Source organism: Cnephaeus nilssonii, assembly GCF_951640355.1.
Source record: "Cnephaeus nilssonii genome assembly, chromosome: 10".
In the NCBI taxonomy this organism is placed as follows: Eukaryota; Metazoa; Chordata; class Mammalia; order Chiroptera; family Vespertilionidae; genus Cnephaeus; species Cnephaeus nilssonii.
Window position 1 is genome coordinate 53,896,103 of NC_137081.1, and position 12,638 is coordinate 53,908,740.

The 12,638-nt window shown below is 39.0% G+C and overlaps 1 protein-coding gene across 1 annotated transcript in view; it reads right to left on the reverse strand.

Moving 5' to 3' along the window:
* PSMD14 (proteasome 26S subunit, non-ATPase 14) overlaps positions 1–12,638 on the reverse strand; it is an 88,879-nt gene that overhangs the window by 13,618 nt on the left and 62,623 nt on the right. Inside the window, exons 8-9 of the mRNA XM_079782069.1 lie at positions 11,576–11,683; positions 6,364–6,438 (exon numbers count right to left, since the gene is read on the reverse strand). Of these exons, the coding sequence (XP_079638195.1) occupies positions 6,364–6,438; positions 11,576–11,683 (183 nt within the window). The remainder of the gene's footprint in view (positions 1–6,363; positions 6,439–11,575; positions 11,684–12,638) is intronic.

Here is a 12,638-nt window from a genome sequence, read left to right on the forward strand (position 1 = left end):
GAATTAATGAATTTAATTTTATTAACTTAAATAAACTCTAATAAGAATTCTCCTAAATTTATATAACTCAAGGAGTACTCCAGCCCCACTGACTTTGTATTTGCTGTTTTTCTGCCTCAAAGACTATTTTCCTTATCTTTGCATGGCTTACCTGCCTCACTTTCTTAGCGATAGGTGCCTTCACTAACCATGCAATAAAAAAAGCCCACCCACACTATCTTAAATATCTTTCTTGCTTTAACCTGCTTTATTACTTTTATAACACCATCAACATCTGAAATTTTTTTCTTTCCTTTTTTTTCTATATTTATTTTAGTTGAATTTATGGGGGTTACATTGGTCAATTATATAGATTCCAAGAACAATTTTATAATACACTGGTGGCCCAGTGCACAAATTCATGCACATTGAAAGGAAATTAATTAGAATATTTTAATATTGCTATTCTCCCTTTCTCTATAAATAGAAGAGTCAACTGAATTCATGATTGACAATGACAGATCGAAACACACGCGTGCGATTGGCGCCAGTGAGAGCTTTATATGTATCGTGCATGAGCAAGTCAATTTAGCCTTTAATCTATATTAATAAAAGGGTAATATGCAAATTGGTCAGGACGTCCTCACAGTAATGACCGAACAGCAGGCTGCATGGGGCAACAAGGCCGGCAGGGGGGTTAGTGAGACGACCACATGACTGAACAGCAGACTGCGTGGGGCGACTAGGCCAGCGGGGGGGGGGGGGGGGGGGCAGAAAGGGGTGGCCAGGCAGGCAGGGGGGGCAGTTAGGGGCGATCAGGCCGGCAGGAAGGTGAGCATTTAGGAGCCAGCGGTCCCGGATTGTGAGAGGGATGTCCAACTATCAGTATAGGTCCCGGATTGGAGAGGGTGCAGGCTGGGCTGAGGGGACCCCCCTCTCCCACACGAATTTCGTGCACTGCGCCTCTAGTAGCTATAGAACAAACTAGCTTAATTATACCTGCTTTCTGATTTAGCTAAACTTTTTCCAGCCCAGTGAAGCACCCCAAATTCTCTTTCAGGTAATTGTCAGCAACACAGTAGTAAATATCAACACAAAGCAGATTATTATTGTAGATCATGCAGGGAAAAGAAAGGGTAAAATATTTAACTACTGCAGTGTTTGACTATATTCTGCACAGTGAGAAAACCTGAAGTCATTTTCAAGGTCCACCATTTCTTACTTCTTTGCAGTTGGGTCAAGTTTCTAAGCTTTCTAAATCTCCGTTTTCTGGCTAATGAAAAGAAAATAAGACTCCACTGAGTCTCCTATCTACCTACTCCAAAACTTCTGGGAGGATCAAATGAGATGAGGCACAGGAAAATGCTTCACAGACATTTGGTTAAAGTGGGAAATGTTTGCACCTGGCTATAAAGCAAGTCATATTCCTGAGATGAAGAAACTGCAAGGAGGCTAGTCGTCACTAGGGAGAGGAAGTTGGGCGTTGTTACGTGACGTCGTTACCCAGCGCCCACAGCCACCATTTCTGGGCTGGGCTGGGCTGTGGGCCGCATTTAGCGCCATGGGGTCTTGGCAGGGCCTGTGTCCCACTTGGGGGAAGCCAAGTGTTGCTTTGTCCCAAGTCCAAGGTGCTGTTTCTCTGTAAATGGCCAGTGCACGTCACAACAGCTCCTGCATTGAGCATCTGCCCCCTGGTGGTCAATGTGCTTCATAGTGACTGGTCAGAAACTTAGCATATTAGACTTTTATATATATACTAGAGGCCCAGTACACAAAATTCATGCACGTGTGTGTGTGTGTGGGGGGGTTCCTCAGCCCAGCCTGCACCCTCTCCAATCTGGGACATCCCTCTTGCAATCTGGGACGACTGGCTACTAACCCCTCTGCCTGCTGGCCTGATCACCCTAACCTTGCCCCCCTGGCTGCCTGATCCCCCCTAACCTTTCTGCCTGCCTGCCTGATCTCCCCCAACTGCCCTCCTCTGCCAGCCTGATCTCGCCCCCAACTGCCCTCTCCTGCCGGCCTGATCGCGCCCCCAACTCCCCTCCCCTGCAGGCCTGATCTCGCCCCCAACTGCCCTCCCCTGCCAGCCTGGTCTCACCCCCAAATGCTCTCCCCTGCCAGCCTGATCTCGCCCCCAAATGCCCTCCCCTGACGGCCTGATCTCGTCCCCAACTGCCCTCCCCTGACGGCCTGATCACCCCTAACTGCCTCTGACAAAAAGACATAATCCCTATATCTGGACTGATAGCCAGCCATATGCACTATATTGCCAAACCGGTCATTAAAAAATTGAATCACTTACTTACACCTTACACCAAACAGCTGTAAAAACAATTGCCCTTAAAACCCCTCCTCAGCCCCCACCTTAGGTTCTGCCTTCACAGTTCACCCAGAGTAGGTTCTGATTGGTTGGTTTCTATGCCAGTCAGCGTCAAAAGCCCCGCCTCCTAGGCAGCCATTGGCTCCTCGCAATTCACCCAGATTTGGTTCTGATTGGTTGGTTTCTATGCCAGTCAGCATATCCGGGCCTATCTCTGGACCTGATCATAGAGGCGGAGCTGATCAGCAGCTGCCCCAGGCTGCTGGCGAGCGGGCTGAACTGCTGACCTCTAGGAGAGAGAGAGAGAGAGAGAGAGAGAGAGAGAGAGAGAGACGGGGGGGGGGGGGAGAAGCTTGGTTGCCACCGCTGATCAGCCCTGCCTCTCTCTCCCCTCTCTCTCCAAGAGGTCAGCAGTTCAGCACGCTTGCCTGCTGCGCACGCAGCCTGGCGTTTGGTCGAGTCTTCGGTCGTTTTGGATGTTATGACCCTGGCTCTCTCTCTATATAGATATCGATTATGTGTAAACTGTATTGTGTTCACCATATAATTTTTTTCTTGTTAATGCACTTCCTTCTCACTTAAGAAAAATCAATAGGGAAAGGACTTTGCCCTGTTTATTTCAAGATCACCAGGGTCTAGATTCTAGAATAGTATCTAATCATAACAGACACTGAATGAAAGAAACTATGTCACACACTAGATCTTTAACAGCATAGCTCAGCTTTCAAATGCCAAGAAGGTGAAATGCCCATTTACTGAATGACTTTGTGTCAAACTTTCTGAGTTTCAGTTTATATAATCTATTCATTGAGAGCTTGTTTTAGATAATCTCTAAATTTCTTTAAAATTCTAACATTCCATTTATAATTTAAAAATAAACAAATTAAACTTTTAATTCTGACAATTAAAAGTTCTTAATTGTCAGAATGGAAAGTCATGACACTGGGAAGGAAATGACAAATTCATTCACTTTGCAATCACATTAGCAAATTGGGATCAGACCCTATGAGTGATCATGAAATTAAACACCGTAGTTCATTGTTTTCCAAACTGGACTCCTAGTTCTGAGTACATATTCTTGGAAGTTCATAAGTTTTCAAGTTTACAGTCTTAAGATAGTTTTTCTTAAAGTCTTACTCTAAAGTTGTTCTTCAGTTGCAGACTACCATTGAATAAAAGTTTTTAAAATGATTAATACCATTATCCAATGTGAAAACAAAAATGGTGACTACAGAATGATTGTTGTTGAACGAGTATATTTAAGTGAGATCCCTGAGCCACAGATTTGAAGACATAGAAAAACTACTCTATCCATTTAGAGGTTTGCAATTACCCATGGCACACAGTTCTTTTTATGCTGGAGAAGAAACCGCATGTCAAAATCATTTGAGACTTTTAAAGAAATGAAATCTCCAAATTCCTCCATGTACCTCCTAGGGTCCAAGGGAGCAAAGAAGAGTAGTTTGGGGGTGGGGGTGGGGGTGTGTCTGGAAAATTCCTGCACAAGGAGCTCCAATTTCTTTTATTTCTTCCTATCTTTGGCACTGATAATTTTCTAGAAAATATATCCTTGGGAAATTTCAATGCAGCTGCAACTACATGTGCTATAAAGCTACCTGTAACTAGGTGTTGAGAACTGGATTTTCCTACCACTTCAAAAGCAAAGGAGCAGGATATCCCTGCCACGGGGATTCCATTGTGGCCCCTCAGGTAAGGTTTGGGGTTAAGTATACAGGTTGGTAGGATAAGAGTAAAGGCAAAGCTTTTGGTAACGAGAAAGCACCTGATCTGAGCTACTAGAAGCGTAACTGTAACATTCATTAATTTATATATTTGTACGCATGGTTTTTAAGCCAAGGATGGTAGCTAAGTGTATGTGGTAGGGAAAATAAATAAGTAAATAATTTTTAAATGTAATTAGTTGAATATTTCTAAAAGTTGGATGTAAGATATCAGACTGATAAACTACTTATATATCTGAATGTATTTTCCAGTTTGGGTCTAAGTAGTGCTTTTCACAGCCAGTAGCTATTCTATGTAAAATTAAAAATAACTGATGAACCTCTGATGCAGCCTGACTCCAAGGCTTGTCATACTGGGGTGTATGTTTCGAGCAGTGAATATGTGATCTGTTCAACTGTTTTCTCATGGAATTAATCCTTTGTGTGTGCAATATTTATAAAGTTTAATATAAGCTCTGATTTTGGTCTGTTAAATCTTAGAGAAATATATATGAAGGAAAATGTTAAATGTAACCAATCTTAGAACCCTTTAACTTTTAAAATTGCAAATGTTTTGTATTTCTCTATTTTCTAAAGAATGATAAACTTTTTAAATGTAAAAAAAAAAAGTGATGAAAATGTACTTCAAGCTATCAACTAAATCTACCACAGCAGCCCTGGCTGGTGTGGCTCAGTTGGTTAGAGAGTCGGGCTGTACACCAAAAGGTTGCCAGTACTACTCCATCAGGGCACATACCTAGGTTGTGCGTTTGATCCCCAATCAGGTAATGTACTGGAGGCAATTGAGTGATGTTTCCCTCATACATCAATGTCTCCCCCCTCACCCCCCGTCCCTTCTTTCTTCTCTCTTTCTAAATTAAAAAATATATAAAATTAAATTAAAGTCTAGCTCTAAGTATCTGAAAACCTCAAAATGCATTTCCCTTTTGACTCACCTTTAATTTACCCTAGGTATACATGGTACTTTTTAAAAAGTAGTACACGATTACAATCTAATGTATTCCTTTCCAATGTGGAAAACTGTTCAGTATCCTACCTAATAATAGACAAATATGCAAATTGACCGTACCTTTGCTATGCCCACGATTGGCCAGGAGATGCGCGCGCGCGCGCGCGGGGGAAAGGAGGGGGGGGGACTCGGGGTGGCCGGGGTGGCTGATTGGGCCAGCGGGACGCTGAGCTCGCGTTGCCAGCAGCGGCACGAGCTCAGCGTCTGCGCCATGGCTGTGCTGCGGCACAGAAGGGGCCTCTGGGGCAGCGAGCTCACGTCCCGCCGCGGACCATCAAAAGCGGGGGAGCTCAGGCACCAGCGGACAGGCACCAGGCCTTTCAGAAGCCTTCGCTGCGCCGGAGGCTTCTGAAAGGCCTGGTGCATCAGCGGACAGGCACCCAGCTCCCCTGCGATCGAAAGCGAAAGCGTGGGAGCTGGGTGCCTGTCCGCTCCGGCACCAGGCACAGCAGAGGCTTCTGAAAGGCCTGGTGCACCAGCGGACAGGCACCCAGCTCCCCCGCGATCGAAAGCGAAAGCGTGTAGGGAACCCTACACGTGCATGATTTAATCATGCACTGGGCCTCTAGTCCTACCTAATAATAGACAAATATGCAAATTGACTGCACCTTCGCTACGCCCAAGCCACGCCCACCAACCAATCAGGACGAGTATGCAAATTACCCCAACAAAGATGGCGGATAATTTGCATATCAAGACAGCATAGAAAGAAGCCAAGAGCTGCAGAAGGGAGCAAAGCTGCAGAAAAGCAAGCAAGCCGGGGGGGGGGGGGGAGGAGCGGAGGCGGGGCTGGGGAAGAAGGGAGTAAAGCAGGCGGGCTGGCGGAGAAGGCGGGGCCGGGGGAGAAGGGAAAAGCAGGCGGGTTGGCGGAGAAGGCGGGGCGGGGGAGAAGGGAGGAGCAGAGGCGGGGCCGGGGAAGAGTGCAGCAGGAAACCCTATTGCAGGATTTTTCCTGCAACGGGAACGCTAGTTTAGTTATAAAAGGTCATTTTATTGGAGAAGACAAATTAACCAGAAAAATCACAGAACAAGGGGTTTTTATAATTTATCATAAAACCAAACTAAAACGTTTATTTCCCACTTTCTCTTCCACTTTGGCACCCAACAGTAAGGTAAAATATCTTCCAATATAATCTAGTAAAACATTCCTTTCTTTTACTAGTATGCTGCAATTCATCAGGAATAAAAAAATATTTGGAACATTTCCATGAAATAGGTCAACAATTCAAATTCAAATATACCAGGTCAGAGTTTAAATGGTATGAAAAAGACATTTTCTTCTCCTCTATAACATAAAAATTTAAACTTACCTTCTGTTCTAGTTCATTTTTCCGATAGTTAATAGTAATAGAGTAATAATGTCTGTTTAGTCCATGAATTAATGCCTATATAGACAAATGATTTGAAAAAGGACAAATTAATATTTTTCACTTATTAAAATAAAATAAATACAACTGTCTGAAACTGTTAACATATCCTATAGACAATACCTTCATTATCTTCTAAAAAAGGCATTTTATCCTAATGAAGAGTAAATTATTTTTTTCTCTGAGCTACAAGTTTAGAATGAGGTTTATAGGTGTGGGTCACACATTCTTCAAAGCATGATCTAGAGCAGCACAAATTCAACAGTTTCAGTAGCCTTGCTCAATCAGAGATAGGATTTGACCTGATCATAATCCAAATTAGACATTAATTATTCATAACTTATTAAGCCTAATTTTATGATAGCTTTGGGGATCTTTGTTATTTCAAAATTAAAGCCTAAAAAGTAATAATAAGACACTTATTTCTTCACACACAATATTAATGTGGAATCTCCCTTCTTCTTAAATCAGTTCTAACAGATTCAAATAATTGTGTCCCCACATGTCTCCCAATGAACAAAGTAGTTTGTCTTACTGGGTCTATTTAGCTCATGCTCAATCTCACTAACCAGATATCCCTCCCACCCCCTAACTGCACTTGATCTCTAAGACAAACAGGCAAATCATAATAAAAACTGAATTAATGGCATGGCTTTATTAAGAAACAATAACCCTGCATGTGCTGGAATCCATTCACAACTGCTCAAATATCTAAATCCAGCCCAAAAAAGTTCAAAGGAGGGTCAGAATGGCATTCTGAGGGACCATTATCAGCCTACTACATACCTCGGACATATTTTCAACAAGTATAAAAATAAAGAGGGTTTTGGGGTTAACTCTCAGGAAATGAAAGATAAAGCAACCCAAAACAATTGCCATGCTCTCTAATTATTAGATTTTTTAGAGTGTAGGTGTTACAGTACCGAGGTAGAAGGGGTGGAAAGGAACTATTTAATAAGCACCTAGCATCTGCTTTATACATTAGGTCTTCTAATCGTCACAACAATTTAGTAAGTAGGATGGTTCCATTTGTATTTTACCAGATAGGAAAATAAGACAATAATCTTAATTTGTCCTGGTTTATAGCTCGTAAAAGGTAAAGCTGGGATTTGAATCCAAGTCTTTCTGATTCTAAAATCCTTGTTTTTTCTGACATACAATGCTATAATGTGTCTTAGGAAATTCCTGGATTAAGTCTTTGAATTTTAAGTTATCAGGATAAAAACAAAGCATAGCTTAGTTTGCTAGCAAAAACCACTCCATAAATACTAAAATATTTTAATACATATTGTAATAAGCCACTTATATACTTAACATTTGCTATAATAAAATGGTTGGTATACAAAATTAAAGTACTAAGAGCACCTATTAAATCCTTATCCATTTTAATAATCATCATTTAAATTTCAGTGTATAGAAATGCTGTACTGTAGAGATAAAAAAGTAGAACTAATGAGGGCCTTTCTTAAGTACTCATCTTTATGCAAATTAGGAAAAGTATCTGCTGGGTGGAAGAATTAGAAAAAGGTGCCCAGTCCTCCAAGCAGACACAGCCTGGCTGGAGAGTGGAGCTTAGACTAGATTTCTGATGCCAACTGTCCCCTCATCCAAGTTCCTTTGTGCAATATCCTAACTACATAATTCTACATACTGGCCATGCAGTTAATAACAGCCATGGTCAATAGTTCTAGAAATCAGCCAATGTGCCCACAGACAGGTCCATATTCTGGAGACTAACTGTACTGTTGAAATATATAGTTTGGTATTTGAAGGGACTACCTACCTGATTTTCAATTACATTATTTAGATAAAAGTATTAAAACTAACAGAGGCAGTGTGAAAGATTAGCAGGTATAACGACAAAGCAAACATAAGTTTAAATCAAATGATATCTTCAAGCAGTCTTCTAATTTTTTCTCATCTGCTGTGTACCCCCAGTGAATTTAGCACAAATTATAAGCGAATTAGCCATGTGCAGTCCTCCTTCCACACAAGACCAAAAAGCACAGCTTATTGTTCAGCTCAGTAGATAATAAGTTCTCTCAAATTAACCAATCTAGGTGAATTGAATTACAAGTTGTGGTTGCATATGCCAAATATATGATTAGTTTTATCAAGAAAGAGTTTAACCTTGAAAGGGTCAAATTATGAATTAAAGACAATATACTAGCAAATGCCATAGTATGTTAGGCAGAGAAAGGAGAAAGTTATGTAGCCAGAAAGTTTCTTAAAACATCAACACTTAAGTTACAATTAACAAAGATATGGCAGAGTTAGGAAAATTTAGGCAGTTCTTCATTAAAACAGGGTTATGTTCAGAAGCTTATTCATTACTTGGCTATGTGAAATCTCCAACAGTTTCTCACAGAAGAGCGCTCTAAAGCACAGTTCTATCCTATAATATATACTGTGGCTAAATAAGCGTCTGGTGTCTGACCAATTTTTACTGCACTACTTGTAGGACAATATATTTTGATTCATTTACAGAGCTTAGCTTACTTGGCTCTTGGATATCCTGACCCTTTTTTTCTTTGCTCAAAGCCTGCCACCCTTTCAAGAAGAAAGTTCTGCCTAGGTTGGAACTCAGTACCAATCTAAGATGCTATCTATTCTAGAGGAAGAATGGTTTAGAGGAGGAACTGGACAAAGGGGAGTTTGGAGACCCTTCCTGATTAACTTTCAGGTTATTTCTATGCTTCTCTAGTTAATCTTTAGAGTAGAGCTTATAATTTTGTTGGTATGACAAATTTAAAACAAGTACACAAATAATCATCACAGTGAAATAAACTTCAAAATCAATCATCTAAATTATTTGTATTTCCATATTCACAAAATAATGCAGTCTCATATATTAACAAAAAAGTCTATAGTGTAGGCATTATACTTTCCCTTCTCTACCAGGATTATTAATGGCTTCCCTTATTTAAAACACTAAAGTTCATATAAACTTTGTCTATTACTTTGTCTTGTGGTATATACTTCAACATTGTTAGTGCTTTAAAAATAACATTTTCTAAAAGCAGTATGTTTCACTGTAGAAAGTTAAAGAAATATTTGGAGAAGGAAAAATAAGAAGAAAAAAAATCCTTCCATCCAAAGGTAAGTAATACTAACATTTTGGTATAAATATACAGGTACAGTTTGTAATATATATTTGCAACTTATATATCTTACTTTATAATCTTTTTCTTACTTAGTGTATTAGAAACTTTCCCAAATTATTAAATACCACTGTCCAAAAGAATCAGAATTTTTCAGCATTACTATAAAAATAATAGTAAAAAAATCAGCATTAGAAAAGCATAGTGACCACCAGCATGAGTGATGGTTGCTGTCAGGTTTCCTTCCCCCCTACTTGACAGTTGGTTTAGAAGCAAGATCCATCTCAACACGAACTAGTTTTCCTTCAAAATAAAAAGCATGTCCTTTATGAAGAGTTTCTGATGCCTGAGTTAAAATTTCTGTTAAACATTCTTCTGGGTTGCTTTCTTTGTAGCTTGTCTTAGAAAACTAATTGTTTTAAGGTGTAGCTTTGTTCTGCCACTTTTTAGCTTGATTCCATTTGAGTGTTTTAGTACTGAAACTGTCTTAATACTGTAAAACACCCAGATATATGTCATTCTGATGGGCGCTATATAAACTGTGAAATAAATATACTTACAGATTTTAATTGGAAGGCAAAACAAACTAAAATAAGAAAAACTAATGATGCTTTATAAAGTCCTTCTCAAGTTAGACTATAAATTAGGACCAAAAAATACAAAGTGGACAGGGTAGAACAGAAAGAAGCAGATTTTTTTATATTGATTATACTCAATTTTTCAGGTTAAAAAGCGGTGTTTAAATTTAAAAGATGAAATCTGCAACAGGTGGCTGCTGACTTGCAATTAGTGAAAACTTCTGGCAGAAACATACCATGAAGTAATCACAATGATCTTGGATTGTGAGATGCTACTTAACCTTTTGCAAAAAAATAATGAAGTAGTATGATGCTATGGGGGTTTATAAGGAAGGTCATTATCACAGGCTAAACAGGTCCAATAATATACTCTCTTGGAACATGCAAGCATGGGCTTGTCTGTACCCAATCAAAAACACTGGTAGCTTATTTCATACTCATTATACTTCGCAGTTTTCCCTGTCTTATAAAAAAATTTTCCCCCCAAAGTGACACACCTCAAATCCTTTGAAACAAAACATTTCACTCTGATGAAGATTTCAGATTACTTTTGACTGCTGCAGAAACTTCTAAAAGTACAGTTATCAAGTATCAAAGTATAACAAAGGCTTAATCATGAATAACTAAAAGTACAGTTATCAAAGTATAACAAAGGCTTAACCATGGATAACTACTAAAGCCACAACTCCCCAAAGACAATGGTATCACAGCGTAAGGTTTCAGAGGTGGAACAGCAATAGCTACTATAAAAACTCTGTCCTATGTGTTCTATTTAACCAAACATGGTATTTCTGTCCTTTTAATTAATCTTCAGAGAAGCAATTAACTATATAGACACAGGTTGTGGTGCATTTAAAAACACATTTAAAATAATTTTTGCAGATTATAAAGATTTGTGTAAAAACAATGAGGCATGTGAATGATACAAAGAAAACAATAATCACTCAGGAGGATATTAAGTGTTCAAAACTGTAACGGCTGACATCATTTCAAACAAGAAATAAATGCTAATCAAAGGTAATATATAAATATGTTTTGTAGGACTTGTTTTAAAGGTGAGGATTAAACAGAAAAAGTAGAAAAAATTTTAAGTACTATTTGGGAATTGTTTCTGGACACCTCAAAATTTACATCAATTATGAATGACACCTAATGCACTCCAACTGTAACTCCTATTGATCCTTTCCTACCAATGTTAACCATGCAAAGCCATAGGTTATTTCAAGATAAAGGTTATACTATGCTCCCCAAAAGGGTGTCCTCAAACTATTAGGAAAGTTTAAAGACTATACTAAAAACTGACTCACATATAAGCAAATCTAATTTTTCAACAACATTTCCATAATCTTTTAAAGCACAAAAAAAGCAATCATATACAAGTTAAAATGCTAAGTGTTAGATCTCAGAATGGCCATTTTTAACAGCTTTTAAAATGTAAAACATAGTTTATAACACATTATCAAGTAGGGGAATTACCTGGATAGATGGCTTGTTTAAATGACCCAGATTTGAGGTTGTTTGTCTTGGTTCATGTCCTAGGACCATCATATTAGCATTGATCAATCTGAAGGCATCAATAACAACCTGTAAAAACAAGGTGTCAGGTCAATTCTCTTTTAAAAAGCAAGTAATGATGCCAAGCAACAGTGGACAAGGCATGATCAACTTGCATCTGTTTCTGGCCTATTTCCAGGAAATCATTTAATTATAATATTAATAAAAAAGAGCCTCCTGCTGACTGTGCCATCAGCACACCACCCTCAATCTTGTAATGTAAGGTGACACCAATTATTGCAATTTTCATAAGGCAGTAAAGAAAAATATTAACTTTGCATCTTTATTATTGAAGTGCTTCATTACTAAACTTACACTAAACAGCCTTCACTGGTGTGCATATGTTTGTCACCTAACGTTTACCTAATCAAAATGAATGACAAAGAGAAACTAAAACTGAAAGTGAGCACAAGCTAAGGGACCACATCTAAAGCCCAGCCCTGTCACATCAATTATACCACCACAGTACTTGAAATGACAACAAAATTACAACCAGCAAGGCACTTGCTCCATGTATTCTCTTCTAGTCAGATACCTTTTACTTCTTGTGACTATATAAGACTATATCTTGTGTGATGGCCTTAAGTGTCCAAGCCACTATCAAGAATAGGCAGCACAACACAAGAAAACCAAGGTCAATCTGTGCTTTAAGCCAGGAACATGGTATAGAATGGCATGGCACGCAGTTCAGAGCAAAGAAATAACAATAGGAATCCTCTTTGTGCTAAGTGTATTCAATATTTCTGTATAAAAAGACTTCAAATTCTTACATGATACAATGTCATCTGTTAGCTCTTATATATTAGGAGATTTAACAAGAATCACATACTGTCTTATAGCTTTTCTCTGTTCATTACCATGGATTTGAAAGAATTCATTAAAGCTTTTAAATGTTGTAAAGTTTTAAGTAAAGCACTGGGACTTTGCCTCTTTCAGGGAATTGAAATCAATTACCGAGAGAATAAACTCAATACATTTATTTATC